Consider the following 19,189-nt stretch of genomic DNA (forward strand, 5'->3'; position numbering starts at 1 on the left):
CGCTGTCTAACGCTTTAGCCTGCACTAATGCGACATTGCTTACTTTGGGGGAATTTCTGTTTTAGTTGGAGAACTATCTTTTACAATGTATCTTGATGCTGATTTAAACCTTGAAAGTTTGAATGAATGTACTGTTCAGAAACTATCAGCCATTTCATCTACATTGTATGTAGACACAAGTTGAGCTGTGCAGCTTTTGAATTGGTGATTCTGTGGCAAGTAAACACACACAGAGTACCACCTTTTTACTGAAGATCACCATGCCTGAATTCCATCGACGCCATGCTTCTAGCAGGCCACATAAATTGAATTCACATACTAACGAAGGTATGGGATTTCACTGGAAATGCCAATATTGAGGGTGGTGGGGGGGGGGGGGGGGGTTGAGCAAAATGGAAATGATGTACGTCACCGCCCTGCGGGCACTTTACACACTGATGGATTGCCCTTGTAAGGAGAACTGCATGGGAAATCACACATTTCCATGGCGACAGACAAGAACAAATCCCACTGGCTTGATTAGCATTTGCCTTGTTGTACACAAGGTTTCTCTTAACGTCGTTAGTCAAATCAAATTAAAAGACTAACTGAATTTCACTAACAGTTACTTGTATTAGCTGAATTTTGGAACAATGTTTGACATTTTAAGTCTCGCTTAAGTGACTTTTTAATAAACCAATATCTTTTTTAATGATGCGTCTTTTTGTACGAAAAAAGGGTTCCCCTCGATTCGTCAAATGATCATGTTCAAATGTGCAGAGCTACATCTCCAATTAAATTTCCTTTGATTTGAGGCAAATAAAAATGGCGCCACAGGTCTTGGCAAGGTAAAGGTAGGTTATCACTAAAAAGGACCAAATGAGGTTTAGTGTATCAGTTTTGAGAGGATGTAATGCTTACCACATAATGTGGCTCTACAGTTATTCATTTTTATTAGGATAAGACACAATGACACAACTAACAAACAAACTATAATATGATATAGAAAGGTTTGCGGTTACACCATGTAATGACCATCTCTAATGAGTTGGGGGTGGTTCTGAAAAGAACCCTTGGTATGCTCAGATCATCTTCTTCTATAACGTATTTCCACCATGCAAAGTTTCAAATCCTACTTAAACTATAACATGGTGCCCCTTTCACAATATTTTTTAAATTTGAAAACTGGCTCCCTACATGTTCGTTATTCTCAGCTCACTGTGACACAGTTGCACAAAACCGTTTTACCCTTCCTTCATAACTGCTACATTGTAGATCACACACCTATGACCTGTATCAACATTGTTGCATTCCTTTCATATTTGGATTATAAACCACAAAAATGTCCACATCACATTCTATTAGGTTCAGACCCTCCAGAAATGCCTGAAAAAACTCAAACCAAAAGCCACACCTTCCCTTTAGGGGTGAATTCATCGGTATAACAAGGTCTCTAAACAGCAAACCTGTAGGGCCTATAAGTTTCATTGCTGTATTCTAGGGAGCTATCCTCATAATATGCAGGATGGATTCTGAATCCATGGCCTACAAGTCTGAATACAGAACGACTATTTCACTCCCATCCCCCTCCTTTCTTCTCCATCCCCAAGATCCTTGATTAATGCAGAGTTAAATCTCCATCTGTAAATACATGCTGGAACTAGTGACAGCCAGTCTTGGCCGGTAACCATACACTTCCTACACCTCAAACTGCTCTTGGTTTGACCCCAAGTGTCACTGACAACATTGGCCTCCCACTGGTTCCCCAATACTGAATTATATGTTATGTCAAGAGAGAAAGAGAGTGCAAGTAGCCATCTCAGTTCAGTTTTCATACAATAAACACAGAAAGGAAAATGGAGAGAAAGCAGTTGGGGTCAGTACAGTTGAATTCAGACCTTCATGCAGTGTTGATTTGACACGGTGTGTTGATTCGCACAATGAATGCTGCAGCATTACATGTGTGCACAGCCACAAAAGCCATGCATGCATTTAACAATAGACTTGAGAACTAATTTTTTTTACAACCTGATCCCCTGGCAGTTTTTTCGTAACCCATCACTGCACATGGGTGTGTATACACTTTACATTGTACATTGTAAGCACCAACACAAATCTAAATTCCAGTACATTTTGGGTTTTGGTTTTTTGTGAACCATAGAACTACCTCCATGCATGTAATATGCATCTAAGTTAAACATTGACAGAGCTTAAATCATGGATGATTGACCTCAGTGTAAGAACTGCATCCTGTTAAAATGAGCATAAATCATGGATGATTGACCTCAGTGTAAGAATTGCATCCTGTTAAAATGGCAGTCCCATACACCTACATAGCACACTATAGGTAAAGTGTTTGTCCTGATTACACAACCAAAGTGACACTGATGTACTAATGTTATTGTCAGAGCAAAACCATACACTGTACAAAAAGTGTACTCTAGGCTATAGCAGCCTGCGTACATTTTGTACGTGCCAATCTCAGATCTCAATGGTTTGTTATCAACAAGATGAAGAATTTCCGATACTTACAATACATACTGGAACAACCTCATGGCTTTGTTATCAATTAATATAATTATTTTTTAAAGCTCCATAAACTGAAATCCTTTGCTGTTTTTGTTGTTTTGTGAGTTTTGGGGGTTTTTTTTTTAGGGGGGGGGTGGGCAGGGAATCCTGGTTGACCATTGGTTAACTACTACTGTGGTCGAACATTTGGAACCAACCTCGGGACCAAGGTTTCTTCCGTGGTCCTGATAGCCTGTTTCCATGCTAACGTGTAGAAGGGAACCAGTGACACTACTTATCATGATTATAGCAAAAGTGCGGAAGGGATAGTTGACTAGGCTTTCAAAGGAGTCGTTTGAGTGTGTGTGTCACTATGGATAGTACGTTACTGGTCAGTGGTTAGTCGCAGGTCAACTAAATGTGGGCACTTAAACTTGCTCAGTGTTGTACAATCCCTTCAAAGAGGCCATTCTGATTACTGTGTTTGTTATTGTTGTAGTACAGTAAGGAAGGATGTGATTCACTACAGCTGACTACATGGCAAACATCAAGGCATACACAACCACACACTAGTACTAGTACTAGTAGTATATAAGGCGCCTCTGATGGACGCATATAGAGTGATAGTTTTGCCTTTTTCAAAAGGTAAACAATTCCCATTATCTAGTTTTTCAAAGAATGCTCAGTTTAACAAACAAGTAAAAAAATATGCAATTCGGGTCGTCGCATTTCAAGGATAGTTGCTTCTACTTCTACTTCGATACTTGGCATAGTCCTTTAGTCAGGATATAAATGCCAAGGATAGCTGATTATGTGCGGTGCCAAGTGTTGCAGGTGCATTTTATTAGTTGCCATTGAAACAGTGATTTATTTATTAAATTAAAACAAATATATTACAAGGGTGGGATTCGAACCCACTAACTTTGCCAATATAGAGCCAATGTCTTACCAATAGACCTTATCGCAAATACCAATGCGCAAGCGCAGACTGTTGAATGAGGTGCATTGTGGGATAGATATGGATCAAATTTTGATACCAGCAAGACCACAATGCACCTAATTCCAAGCTTTACGCGCGCGCCCCGGTATTTGCGATAAGGTCTATGTATATTGCCTAGTACATGTATTACAGAGAGAAGAGAACATAGAAAAAAAAACATAATAGATGGAAATTTGCATTGGGATAAAGAATATTATTCGGTTTTACCCTTACACCGATGTGTGTAAGCACTATATACTCCATACTTTACCGAGTCCTGTGAACAAAAACCACCTGTAGGCATATTACTCGGGTTGGATTCAAACCCATGACCTTTGCCATTCTAGAGCAAATGTCTTACCAACTAGACCAATCAATGCGGTATCCATCGCTAAAATATAGGATTCAAACTGCCTCTCGCTACCGGTGGTCTGCAGGAAGTTGGTGACTCTAGAATGGTAAAGGTTGTGGGTTCGAATCCAGTGTTCGAATCCCACACGAGTAATACATGTACGCAAAATACTCAGGAGTATACAGTCCTTGTACGACACATCGGTGTAAGGGTAAAACCACATAATGTTCCTTTTTTCCTAATTTAACGTTTATTAGAGTCGAATGATGTAAACATTATAGCCACACTCCCATTATAACCTCTCAACACACTCTCTATGCTAGGATGTAGTTAATGTTTGTCAGTATACAATACATTGACTTGCACAGTTTGTGCAGACAATCACACAATCCAAGGGAGGCATTTACTTCACACATGATGGCACACAGTTTATGCCAGACTGCACCTAGGACTAACAACAAAAGACCAACCCAATGCATGGCTGCATACTCTCTCTTCCTACTTGTTAATGTCATGGTCTTATGCAAATAGACTTGATCTAGCATACATAATTAATTGCTGTGGTTAGGTTGTTATCTGCCAAATTAAACAGGTTGCAGCACTACACTGCTAAGATGAATAAATTGTGATTACTACAATTACAAATGATTGTATTGTATGCTCTAATATTGTTATAAATCTTACGTGCCTACAATGTACTGTTCAAACTTAATGTAACCTGTAATTAGTCTTTTAATTTGTCAACTTCAAATGATTTGTCTTTTTTTATAAACACCATACATGTGTAGAACTATTACATGTATGTGAATTTTAATATGTAATCTTATTTTCATTATCAATCTAGAAATGATCACAATGGACTTAAACACTACCCATGTTAAACAAACAAAGAATACATTAACTCTTACATTGCTTAGTATTACACGTACACGTATGATATTGAACAATTAAATATCCTACGGTTATGGCAAAAAGAGGGTTCACATTTCACCAGCTCAGGGATATTAGGGAAGGAAGGAATTTAGCGTAGCATCATTTAATTACCAATTTATACAGGATCAGGCACTCGTAAAAATATGCTGGCATGGCCTTTTGTGCTCTGCACGGCATACAGCGAGTACAAGCGTCTTAGTACGGTTATGAATACACGGAGAACGGCATGCTATACAGTAATTATCATAACTTGAATTGACGGGATCTATGACACGTACAGTGATTGAGTGATTTACTGATACTCCATCCTATCTATAACAACATAAACTTCACTATTTGGAAATTTAAAGGAATCATTGATTATTATTTTTACCATTGATTCAAAAGATATGTTTGGTGGCAAAAAAAGTTGCAATAAGTCACCACAGTTCGGCTATTACTGAAAACGATTTCTAAATTTGTCCTTCCCCTTTTGATAGAATGGCAATTGGAAGTACACACTGCAAAAACATTAAAATTTCATTTCCGTAGACTGAACAGTATGCTTGGAGAAGTGGAGTAAGGATAGTCTGACCAAGGGTTAGTGACATGGATACCATGCTGGCATACTTTGCTTACAAATTTTGATGAAAAATGCAGCAGTTGCCTTTTCCAATGAGCAACTGAGTTATTATTAGATGCATAAGAACATATTACCTCACCAGATCACAACAAACGAGCATAGCTACTTTTTCTGTTTCAAAACTTTATCGTAACCATTTTAAAAAGAGATGCCTGCCTTAATCTCTAATTTTGTAAGTTGTCTCATACTCACATTTTTTGTGCGTACCAACACTCCAAACCACACATATGAGATGCTTTCACAGTTTCAAAAAACTAATAATTTTATCAAAATGATCAACATAAATTTCTAATGCGATGAGTATACTTCCTGTTCAAATACATGCACTCATTTTTTCTCTTCCTATAAAGGGTAAAGGGTATAGTTGTTATATTTTATTTTGTATTCAGACTGCACTCATCATGGTGCCGACCTATCGGATGTCCGCTACATTGCTCATGCATGGTCACCACCAATATGAAGATGTACACACGATAGTAGGGTGTCATCAACAATACGTAGAGTCAGTGAGCAAGCATTGCAGCCAGCATTGCAGCGAGCAGGGCCTATCTACTGTACAGAGGTCTACAAGGTCAATCCTGCCATAATGTATTTTACTGGTCCAATTGATTAATCACCACACATTGGTTTGGGCTGTCCCCCCTTTCTTGACTGCCAGTCAGATCAGAGAGGAGAGGGAAATTTAGAGAACTGATCTAGATTATTATTCATGAAGTGGGGTTGGTGGAATAAAAATCCAGGGTTGAAATATTAATGAGGAATGGGGAAATGTTTGTAATATGGAGGTGGCCCACAGATAATTTCAGTTATTGGGCATTTTGTTTTAGTTCATTCTAATGAAAAGAAAATGGCAGAGAAAAAAATAACACCAAAAATAACAAAAGCAATTAAGACGGAGAACATTGTCACTCGAGCAAATCTCAAGAAACATGCAAGGGCAAAATTTTAGACTGAATTTTCTAAATCAAGTGGAAAGGAATTTCATAAAATATAATTTTGTTAATACAGGTAGGGGGTATATTAAATACCTTTTGCCAGGAGTTACAACTTATATGAAGCAAATTTGTTTTATCTTTCATAACTACAACTTATGTGTACTGAGTCAATATAACTTGGATGTGACAAGACCTTAAAATAAAACATAAACAAAATGAACCAAATTAATTATAGCCTTTTATTATGGTTTATTTATAGACAAAGAGTCAAAATATCTGGCTGTTGTTCAATTGTCAGCGCCAATTAATTGTAAAGCTAGGCTGTCAGTTCAACCGCTGTTACAAGAAGTATTGATTGGTTTTTCACTGGAAAATATACGCTGCTTCTGAAAATACTTGTTCTGTGAACATCAAAATGCCAAGTGTCACATGTAGAGAACGGTAAATCATTGGCGGGAAACTGCCTGACTGGTGCTTGCTTTCATAAAAGGGATAGATGATTTAATATTTTGTTTACCCAGCCGAGGTCAACATGGCTTTGCATTATCCTCAATTCAGAAAATACATTTGAAATAAACTGACTCCCAAAGTCAAGTTTAAACAAACCTCACAAATCTCTTCTCAAAGACCCAGAGGCTCCCATAGTATTTGAAAAATTAGTACAAATATGTATTTATTTATTTATTTAAAATGATATTTAGAAGTGGTAAGTTCCTTCACTCCAGAGGCAAAGTTTGCGTTCTTAAAAAAAAATGGTTTAAAAAAATTGTATGTGTGCATTAATTATTTCACAAAGACTGAATGCAAAGTTTTATTTTTCAAACCAAGGAGATTTGTTTTTGTAAACTTTAAAAAGGAGAATGCAGGGAGAAACAATTTGAGAGAAAACAACAGTTTGTTACGCTCTTAAATAGTTGCAATACATGTGTTTGTAAACTCAATCCGCCATGGCTCAATGCACTTGTGCTTGGGAAAAAGCACTGATATTGGTGGCGCTTGTTTTATGATTTATTTTCTAAGAAGTTGATGAAACTGATCAGGTAGGCTGATTAAAAAGGATTCAAATTGCGTGATTCGTCATGAATATTACAGGGACAGTAAATCATTCAAAATTTAATCAAATTCAGAGGTCAAGATTAAATTCAAGAAAAGAAAGAGGCAGTTTTGGCACGTAGGCCGATTGTATAGCCGTGGCTTATTTTGCTTGGATGAATCAAGGTACACAACCAGTGATTTCAGAGTCATGAAACACAGAAATCCTAGATTCGGACAGTTTTTCAGACAGACGTTTAAATTTTTGTTGAAGATTGGTGGTAGGGCAACGAAAGTGCCCCTTTTAATCTTTCTTTCTTTCTTCTTCAGGCTCAACTCAAATTGCCTATCAGAAACAAAGTAAATGATTATGAAATGAAATAATTGTATGACTTACTTGAATGAGTCAGGAGTTGCAGGAAGGCTGTCATATGGCCTGACAAACCATCGGCCAAGATGGACATAATTATGGCTCAACAAACACCTGTAACCAAAATAAAAATTAAGAATAACACAAATTGAAAAAATGGAAATCAAAACACTTCAGCTAGCAATGCTATAGGGCCTACAATGAAACTTAATACTTTGCAAAGTATATTATATGCTGCTTTACATTAAAGCTATAACTACTCTAGAGGCCTCAAAAGCAAAGTAGACATTTTAGGGGTATTTTAGTTGTTTTTAACAATAAATCACGCAACAGTAGGCCTAATGCAGTCGTCATGAAAGTTTGTGCTCACTTTTTCTACCTCATTTCAAATAAAGAGTAAGTATCAATAGCCAAACTAATACACTATTTAAAAAATTATTATCAATCAGCAAGTGTCAATCTTTCAAAAAGAAAATGTCCCTCATTTTTAAATATACTAATCATATAGTTCAGGTTACTTTTGACAGGATAAAGGTCTAAGCAGTTATTAAATTATAGAAACAACACTAAAGTTTACAGATATTCCAGACAAAATGAATCTACATTTAATACAAAGTAGGAACAGGCACTTGTTCCACTTAAATTCTAAATACAAACTGTAAAAATAGGAAATCTTTTTAAACAAAAACAGATTCCTTTCGAGCCAACAAACATACTAGGCCGAGAGTAGAGACAGTACAACCATGGAGCAATAAACCATTACAACACTGCAGTAGAACCTAAGTACGTTGTAATCTCTCAGTTTTTACTGTGACCATGCTTTCAGCATGCTTAGAGATGCCTTTATCTTCCCCCCCTTTTTTTTTGGGGGGGGGGGGCCTAAGAAAGAGCAACATTTGGATGATAAAGCTGCCTACAGCCATCCATTGTTGCCTCCAACTTGCCTTTTGTGGCAGCCTGTCTGTGGTTGTGCCCCCTTGGGTGGTTGTGCCCCCCCTTGGGTGGCATACTACCCACAGCTTGGGACTGTACAACTGTACTACCATTGATCAAGTTATATCCTCAATATGTATACATTTCTAGACATTCACTGAGTACATTCATGGGTTGGCTTGCTATGCCTTGGACAAGCAGCCCTACAGCTGTCCACAGTAATCCCTGTCAGTCAATGCTATACTAAAACTAGCGTGAGCCTTGACACTTGACCTTTGGCCTCTTCCTTGAGGAAAAGGTGCATCTAGATGAAGGACACTGTACTGGGGATATGAAAATATGACTGCAACAGATGCTGTGACTCAAGTATGAAATGAAAAATATTTCAAGGATTGACAAGCGCACAATGGTGTTAGTTGACGATGATCTAGGTAGGGTTATGTACCTGTTTATGTCATGCAAAAAATCCCTTCTAAGTTCGAACCCGTGAAATAATGTTTGACATAAGCGCGTAATTCCCTGCTTCCGTAAGCACTAATTCTTTGCTTACGGTAAGCAGAGCCATACGAATGGGCCATGTAGTCTTGTGGACATTTTCCTGAAATGCAAGCCCTGCTCTTACCTAAATTGTTGTTTTCTACATGTGTGGATACATGTTGTTAAATACTTGTAACTGATAGAAAGTTTACTTGCAGTAAACAAGCCTGTGACAATCTTCCACCTTTATCCCACAACTTGTAGTATAGACATCATGTTGACATTTCAGCTCAACATTAGAAGTGGTAAAAGAGGACGAATAATTCATGAAACCAAGTGTACACACTGAGTTTGCTACCCACTATATTACTAGTTTGGAGTGTGTGTGCAGGCAGATTGTACACACATTAAGTCAAGTTAAAGGGAACGTTCATCTTTCTTAAAGGTCATTCAAATCGTCTTGTTCCCCCCCAAAAAATAGAAAATAAACAACTTGTGAAAATTTTACCAAAATCTGTGGTCACATTTTACAGTAAACAGCAACATAACACTATTTTTTCAGGGATTTTGTGCAACTTGGTTCAAAATATTTTTGATTGTGGCAAACAAAATAGTTTGATGGCTTTTCTAATGCTATTTATTTATTTATTTATTTATTTATTTATTTATTTATTTATTTATTTATTTATTTATTTATTTATTTGTTTATTTATTTATTTATTTATTTATTTGTTTATTTATTTATTTTTGACGGTGTGGCGGTATTTCATTTTTTTGAAACTATTTCTCTGGAAAAATTGGTGCAGTTACTTAAGAATAAGGAGCTTTCCGATTAAAACTGTTTTGTTATTTTAATTACCAATCTTGTACAAAGGTTGTCTTACTCTTAACGTTCTGTGGGTAAACTTAAGCCATGCTAAGAGGACACCGAGTTTACTATAGAAAGGGATCCATTTTGTTTAAATTAAATATTAAATGAGTACAAATGCAGCTCTCTCTGTCTCATTTATTTCTCTCTAAGGTCTACTTTCTTTTTTCTCTATCTCTTCACCCGATTCACCCCTTCGCAAACAAATTTGTTTTTTAGTCCTTGCATTCCGATTGACCACTAGGCCTTAATGACCATCCCACCTTCCCAATACCAATTCCCAAACTCCCTGTCCTATTCACAGTTGAAGTAAAGGTTAATTTCTACATGCAAGAAAGGGAAAGAGCAAGCCCTTGACATCATAATGACTGCTTGATGTTCCTTGCTCCATGATCTACATAGGGAAGATCTTAAACAGCATGAGCAGCATACTGAAGTTACTAATTGACATTATCGCTTAGTGTGGTTCCAGCCAGCTGGTGCTGCAGTGTGCTAGGCAAATATTTCACTTCATAGTTTCAATAACATCGCGCATATTTATTGCACACATTGTGATGATACGTGTACATTTAGTTTGTTCATGGTTGTTCATTACAAGCTTGGGTTTTTATTTATTCTTCATTTGAGGAGGTGTAATAATTTTTCAAATATTACACCAACTTCTTAGTTTGTATTATTCCTGTGTAAATAATTTAAATGCTTGTTAAAAATAATGTATAATGTATAAAAGTGTCTATTCCAAAATTTGATTTGGTTACTTATATTTTGTGTTTTCCAATCACATTGACAGCACAGGTACTGAGTTACAGCCAAGAGAATTGTTGTGACAAGACAACTACGTAATTTAGCCGATGTGTTGGATCACAGGTTACTCTTAAAAACACTCAAAAACATGTGACCAAAAGACTCCAGCAAGCCCATTGCCATGGAAACAAAATCTTGTGGCTTGAAGGGATCTTATAATAAAAAGGCAAACTAGTCTACAATCAATTATTTTTTTGTTAGACTTTATTTTTATCAAAGTCAATGGAGGTATTTGCAAATCAATGTGACTGCATATAATTATTTCAAATACTTTTTCAACAAACTACAGAAGCCTACAGAAATGGTCAATCAAATTCGGAGAAAAGTGAGCAGTCAATGTAAAAATCCAGTCTACATGTAAATATACAAACATGTACTGTGTAAGTAATATCACTTTCTCTTTTTGTTGATAGCAACTTGTTTTTAATATAAATAATTTGTTATAAAAACACTGCAAGGTCAGTGTAAAAATTTCCAGATGTGTAAATACGATTAACCGGTCTGCAGTCGCAACTACTTCTTTTGTTTGGCCATACATTGTAGTGTTTTGCGGCCTACCAAAGTTATTGTACATCATCAGACTGATTGTATCTGCATGCATGCATAATTACAGTGGTGTCAAGGCTGCCTGGACACACGCCTAATTGAGCATGCCTCGCATATTCTCACACCACCATGTAAAAACAAAATCTGGTTCCTCATTTCAACACAAGCTTGACTAACAAAAACACTTTCATTTGAAAAACACTTTCATTTAAAAACACTTTCACTTACAAATACATGTACCTGTCTGTCACAGCCAAATAAAACAATCCCTTTCATTATACAGTGTAAAATTTCCCATTATTGCTCCTCAATTATTTAGTGTGATATGTATTGATTAATTATTTGCTTTTTTTAAAAAGTACATTAATATTAATAATTAATATTTAAAATTTATATTGCGCCCCTTGCATACAAAATGATCAGAGGCGCAGAACACTTGTTAAAAAGCACAGAGTGAAGAAAAAGACAAAGAAAAAAGACATGTTATGTATCTCTTATTGCTGAGTCAGTATGAAATAAATGTTTCCTGTCTTCAGAAGTACAACAACATGTTTTTTAATTCTTTGTATCTAATGTAGTATAGTCAAAAATGTGAATACCTGAATGTACATTTCACTAAAACGTTACTGGCCTTCCATCACATCTTGTAATGTGGGTTAGTGCCTAGCCCTAAGTTCCATGTACTTACCTCTCAATGAGATTATGCAGTGACTTGAAGAGCAACGTGCGGCACTCATAAGACAGGCCATTATCCCAATGACCGTCATCCACGTCTGCAATATAAAACAAAGGCAACACATATTGGTTTAAAAAGAAAACCAATTAGGTAAAACAATTCCTGAAAAACAATGTTATTTTGATCCAACACATTCATAAATTGCATTACTAACAGTTACACTTTATACAGGGAGCGATTTTGTCCGGCAATTATGCATGCAAACAATTTACACAGACTTTTTTCCTGAGCACACTGGATGCCAATATTGAGTAGCAAATCAAGGTTACTGATACAATTTATAAAACATTTTGCTCTGCTATACAAGAAAACTTATTTGCTGGTAGTCTATGTTTGACAACAAAAAATAACAATCAAACTTCTATTTCATTTACATTATGTGGGTAAGCATTGAAACTAACAGATACGAAGGAATACAATTTTATATGCACACTTGCGTTTATTAAAATTAATATTTGAATTTTATGATGAATCCGGACTACAGCACAGACAACATTCCAGAGACTCTAATGCGGACATGCTGGTATTCAGCTCATCTACCCAGGTTCATCAGTTGACAGGCATAGCAGTTTTGGGCAACTGTGCGGGATGAAAATATGCGTTGTATACACTCATATTGATTTGATCAACACGATGGCTCTTGCGGGTTTGCATTAAGTATGTGGTGGTATACATTTGTCACATTTGTTCAATTTTAAGCTCCTTGTAATGCAGGACCCTGAAGCCATGGCCTTACTGTTGCCCTGGTCTTAGCTTTTGCGCACTTTATGAAGTCTCATCCTCAAACGGCATTCTCAATATTTAAATGAATTTCACCTTTTCCTGAGGTTCTATGATGTCAGGTCTTTAATTCCTTTTCTATTAAGTATTGAAGGATAATTGCCCCAAAGACAAATGAGACATATCTTCTCTTAGTGCTTGTGCAACAGTTTACAGTAAACATGTTGAAGTTTCTTCACACTTTCACTCTGGTCTTTAGAAAACAATTCTGGTCCGATCAAACTGTGGTCTTGTTATTTTTCACACCAAATTCGAGCCCTGTTTTGATATCAAAATTATTTTTTATATGTTAACTGCACCTGGGCAAGAACCATATAGACTATGAACGGACAGATCTCATCTTTATTTGCCATTGATTTACAATTGATTTACTCATTGTGGGCATATTTTGGCTTAATTTCTATCAATCCATCAAGCATTCGCCAAACAGCCAATTTATACACTGCCAACTGAGTACACTTGTACTTTGGATTTATTTACTCAGGAGAAACAATGCTGTAAGCGTTCCCCCTAGCCGCTAACGAATGGCTGCACTCCTATAGTCTAGATGTAATGTTAGGGTTTTAAGATTATGCATTACTAACTGCAAGGGTGTTAGCAGCTTTTGTGTCCAACACACATTCATAACATTAAAGTAGGACTGGAGCACTTTTAAAGGTCATGACCTACATCCTAACTCTTGATTGCCACAAAGTATTCCTGCTTAACTCCAAAGGGACACACATGTGCCAGTTTTTTCCGCTCTTGTTCTGCCAATACAAAAGATTTCTCAATCTAGCGACCCCCATCCACTATTTGCCGAAGAAAAAATATGAGTAAACAAGACTTGAACGGCTAGGGGGGTCCCTTGGTATTTAAACAGTGAAAAAAATTACAGGGAGCTTTGTGAGAAAATCCTGCAGTAAGCAGCTGGGAGTGAAAGGCGCTTGTCTGTATGGCATAGAACAGACTCAACATTAACGTACAATGGACCAAGTGTAGGTTATAGAAACATGAAGTTTATAAACACATTAGAAAGCTGTTAATTAGGTTGCTTTTGAGAGAAATCCTTTATTCGGTACATAATAACACTTAGAGGCCATCAAGCTAAAAATAAGATCGTGGGCAGAATTTCTTGGGACAGCCACGTACATTGTAGCCCGTTGTTCAGCTTGTCTGCTGAGTGAAGCAGCCTGTCTGAAAAACATGTAGGGGCAATTCCTGCCAGCGTTATTGCTTCTGAGTAAATTCCTTTGAATGATTACAGCAAAATCAACAGTAAACTGTAGCTGGGAGAGAAAGGGGTTTCAAGTGGTTCAATGATTTTGTCCCTGATTGACAGAAACTCTCCAACAGGCTTGAAGGTGATATTTCTTGAGTATCCAATTCCAAGCCAAGTGCTCGCAACGAGAAAGTCTAAAATGCTAAAATTTTGAAATTTATTAAAGTTGATTTTTTGGGGTTGAACAAAGAATTGACTCAACCCCAAAAAATCATTTCAAAATTTACCCAGTCAGTTTCCCTTGTGGTTTATATTGATTTGTTATAGTTAATAATATCAGTTGTTTTACTAAAGAATGATTTAAAGTGTAGGGAAACAAATATATATTAATACCCTAAGGATATTTTCTCTTTAAAAGGTCCCTTGAAAATTGTTATCTGTCCAACTGCCTTTTTGGTATAGTTTTTTATACATTGAATAGTGCATCGTTTACTTTAAAATTAAAGCCATCTTTTGTTCAGACATATAACCAAAACCTGCCATTTCAATGTTCATGGCATAATTCTGAGCAGGCCCTGCAGAGGAGGTGACAGCCGGATTTTTTGCCCCACCTCAGGGTTGCATGACCCAAAAAGATGGCATTCCTGATTACCATGGTAACGACTCAAGAAGGCTCTACAAAACTGAACGTTCACACCTGCAAAGTTTCATTGGAACAAAATGGTTTATAATTTCATTAACCACTTAGTCTCACTGTTGCAAGCTTTAGGATTAAGCTGGTCTTTTTGTCAAATTGGTTGTGCATTTAATATTTATGCAAAATGACCCACAATGTAAAAATGATTTTGTTGCCCTACCCAGAGTGAAACCAGTGATGATGGTTTTAGTAAAATTATTGTTTCTTCTCTTTTTTTCTCTATTGAATTAGTTATTTTTAAGCTAGAATTTCAAGACAAAACACTGTATGTACAGGCATACATGGATAATGATATCATCTAAATCCTGTCCAATCAACATAATTAGCCGTAGCATGAATAATATATTACAGAAACTTGACACACGTATTGCTGTTGACAAAAGCTGCTGCTAACGCAAAGCCCCAAGGATAGTTATTAGCAGAGCCCGGAGTGAGAGATAAATGATCAATGTTTAATAAACCAACCTTCACTGATGGGGGAATTTTACCAGAAATCTTGTAAGTAGATTTTGTTATTACACTACATTTGTACTACATGTATCTCCATGAAAAAATGTACACATCAAATTGGTGCAATTGTTTATTAGGGAGAGTGGTTGGAATGGTAGGGAATGTTTATAACCTAAATGTTTATGATATTTGTCGCAAGGGGCCTTCAAAAAAATAATGCTGGGCTAGTGCTGGACGATATCACAATAATATCATCAAGATATGATAATGCAGACAGGTCAGTTGAAAATTTCTCGAAATTTTTCTTCAACATTTTGAAATATTGCACCAAAGATGATGCACAAAATATCATAGATTTGGCACAAAATATACTCAAAATTAAACGAAAGGGGAAAACAAATCGCCTTTCAAAAGAGCAGCGACAGTTTCATATAATATGTACATGTATGAAGCCTTTGCCATCCACAAATGATACAAATGGTGAAACAGCTTTGTTTGGTGGGGTGCAGTGTAACCAGGGTCCAGAGTTCAAACTCTCCATGGTTCAATGCATTATCGTTAAAGGAGTAGCTAAGAAAAACACAATGTAAGCTGTTCAAGTAAAACATGTCAGTAATTTTTATACTGTGTTTTTTCACCATTTGGGCAGATCTTGTTTGTTTATTTAGCCTTTAGATCATTTCATCTTTGCGGTAACTGTTTTTGACAAGGTCATTGAGTAAATTAATTTATCTAATTCTATAAAACACTTTCAATTTTTGTAAATCTTGGTGACATTATCTTATCAGTGAATCAATAATATCATCATATTGGCAACTTACATGTAAATATTTTCAATATCATTCAGTACAACATAGTACAAGTAGTTGTCAATACTGGATACCCTGTCATGCAATTGAATACTATTGGCATCCTCTTCTATTCTGCCTTTAGAGTGTGGTTGCATGCAAATGCTCAATGCCAACTCAGGCGTGATTTAAAGATGATAATGTGAATATTCTACCATTGCTGTAGTGTTACAATCTAACATAGTGTCAATCAAACAAGTCAAAATCTCTGGTTAGCACAATCCTTTCACTTTCCCCTTCAAAGCCCTTTAGCAAATCCTGGTTGTTGGAATTTTCAAATAACACAGAAGTGTTGTGGAAAAGGTATTGATTATATGTATTGGTGCATGACCCTGGCTATTGCCTATTATGCCTGGTGGATCAATGCAAAGGGGTTAATCTAGTCATGCTACTTGAATAGCCTGTGTCTGGTCAGATAAGAAACCTGTATAATCTGGTATAGCTTATGCACAGTCAAGGGGCAACAAAGGGCAGCACTTGTACAAGTGTATGCAATACGACCCAACAGTACACCAAACAACTGTGTGTACCTGTGTATGTATAGTGTATGCTGTGTTTAAAGGATTAAACTCGCACAGTTTGAAGATAATGATAGTAGAAAGAATATTAATTTTGGTTTTTACCCATACACCGATTAGTGTTAGTACTGTATACTCAGTACTTTCCTACCCGAGTAACATGCCTGTGAAAAAATATCACAGGAATGTTACTCGGGTGGGATTCGAACCCACGACCCTTGCAATTCTAAAGCAGTGTCTTACCAACTACACTACCAAGGTTTCCCAGTAGCTAGAGGCAGTTTGAATCCTATGTTTTGCCAGCGGGTACCGCAACGATACTTAAAATACTGCTGAGGTGCTGTACCTTTTTGAAAAATTAGTAAAACAATGTCCCCCTTAAGCACAGCTATATCAGCTGAAAGAACAGCATGCTACATCTTGGTAAGCAGAGCCATGGACCCTTTTAGTAGGATATTTGTGTTCCAACCTACTGTCAAAATGGTGCCCAATTAATAAAAGGTAATTAAAGATGCATCAAGAGACTGATGAGCAGTGTCGGACCAGAACAGGTGGCTGCCCCATGGACCACAACATTAGGATGAATTCTAGACCTGTAGCTCATGCTGTACGCCTATATTATATATTAAACAACATTGTTCATGTAATTTAGCGCAGGACTGATGAGTGATATGTATGCAAATGTTTACATTCAAATGACCAGTGTCGAAGAAGAAGAAAAATTAATCAAGTTAAAAAATTCTCCTCTTGACTTTTCACTGTTTACAAGGCACAGCCCCAGTTGATCTCCTTAAACTAGTCACAATTAATTGTTCTAGAGATATACAAAGTACAAATCAGTCCCTTCTTGTCACTTTCTTTGAAAAATCTTATATGGTTCTTAACCTTCTTAAATTGCTGGCACAGTTTGATGTTCTGGTACATCACATTGAACTGCAACATACCGAGAATGTTTGGAATACAAGTCAATCAGCAACCAATGATCATGGGTCATGGTCTGGCATCCTGTAGCATAGCACTCTCTATGCACTGATGCACCTGTTGGAATGCCAAGTCTAAATATTAACAATCACAATGTCCCAACAAAGAGTATCATTGGCTGCCTCTTTCGCACGTAAGCGCTTAGCCCGGCCTGTGGGCGACCGACTGACTTATAAGCATGTCTTGTATTTGGGGAGGAAAATATGCAATCTTGAAACATTTACACATGTCTGTAGTGTATGAAAAAGAGAGAGAGAAAGTCTTATTGAAAACCCTTGGCGATCATTTGGAGTGGTCAGATTGCAACATAATTTTGTTGGCAGTACAACCTTCCCCAAAATAGAGATCCCCCTCTCCTCTAACATTTGCCACATTCAACGTCTCCAAGTGAGTAAGTTACTTACATAATCTCTTTAACCAGTACATGTAATACAAGTACCGGGGATCTTCACATTGTATCAGTATACAGCATCCGAACAGCAAACTGGCCGAGTAAAAATAAACTGACCTGAACTTTATGTTTACTTCCTAGTTCTGCCACCCCCTCCCCCATCCCATATCCACCAAGTCTACTAAATAATTTTGATTGTGCAAGCTTTCTATACAATCATTTGTTTATATCATTTAAACAAACTGTTGACAATCTACTAATTATGTAAAGCAGCCCAGTTCATAGCTTTTGCAATGTTGTAGTTTGTTTACAATTCACACTGAACCTTGTAAACCTAGTGGTGATGTCGCATCACGATTGACAAGCCCCAGAGCCTGGCCAGTTTCCGCTGGCTGCGGGAGGAAATCTACCCAGTTTCCTGAGCAGTCAAGAAGATGGGTGATCGCGACTACCACTGCTGATTGGTTAAAGGCCACTAATACACATCTCATTCTGAATTCAAAATGACGTGATCATTCAACTTGCACTATTGTGGTAAATAAAGGGGTCAAAGGGTGCAAAAAAAGTAAAGCGTTTACATTCACATCAACTTAAATAGAGAGTCATTAGCAAATAAGTACATCACTATACACTGTAGTTCCACAGTTACCACAAGGGGGAAAAAACACTCGACATCTGTATGCCCGATCAACTGTATTGCATAATTGAGCTATAATTCAAATTTATAATGTTCTCTTTAACAATGACATTGACAGCATTGTTTTACTTTTAACCAAAACTTTCTCTTAAGAAGCCCTTCTAATGGATATTACCAAACCCAATCTGCATTGATTCATAAAACATAAATTGTTGTTTGATAGTAAAACATCAGTGCTATGTCAACAGCATGTCAAACAAAATACAAATAAAACAGTATACTACCAAAGGCACCATCTTAAAACCACATTCTAAGGATGTACATGTACATGTATTCATAGTGTGCCCCAGAAGTATTGATGGCTATCATTGGCACCCAGTGCACAGCTTGCTGAGAAGTCCCTTCATGGAAAAACAAGTGTCCCAATTCAAATTAGAGCGATTCCTAGCATTTCAGTCACGCGCATTCAGCTACAGCTTTACACTACTGTACATGCCTTTACCACACTTGACCTGTGCATGTACGTGTGTATGTAAATGAAGAGCATCTTGCTTGAATCACGTAGTAATGCCTCTTGCACTGTGTGAAGGTCAAATCACTGGAGCCCAGTCA

General features: G+C 36.9%; 1 protein-coding gene across 3 annotated transcripts in view; it reads right to left on the reverse strand.

The window, feature by feature from the left end:
- The window catches only part of LOC117290832 (mediator of RNA polymerase II transcription subunit 13-like), a 64,726-nt gene that overhangs the window by 36,464 nt on the left and 9,073 nt on the right, over nt 1-19,189 (reverse strand). For all 3 annotated transcript variants that reach the window (XM_033772392.1, XM_033772391.1, XM_033772390.1), the window contains exons 3-4: nt 12,027-12,111; nt 7,738-7,824 (exon numbers count right to left, since the gene is read on the reverse strand). In XM_033772392.1, the coding sequence (XP_033628283.1) occupies nt 7,738-7,824; nt 12,027-12,111 (172 nt within the window). The remainder of the gene's footprint in view (nt 1-7,737; nt 7,825-12,026; nt 12,112-19,189) is intronic.

Source organism: Asterias rubens, chromosome 5 (assembly GCF_902459465.1).
Source record: "Asterias rubens chromosome 5, eAstRub1.3, whole genome shotgun sequence".
Taxonomy (NCBI): domain Eukaryota; kingdom Metazoa; phylum Echinodermata; class Asteroidea; order Forcipulatida; family Asteriidae; genus Asterias; species Asterias rubens.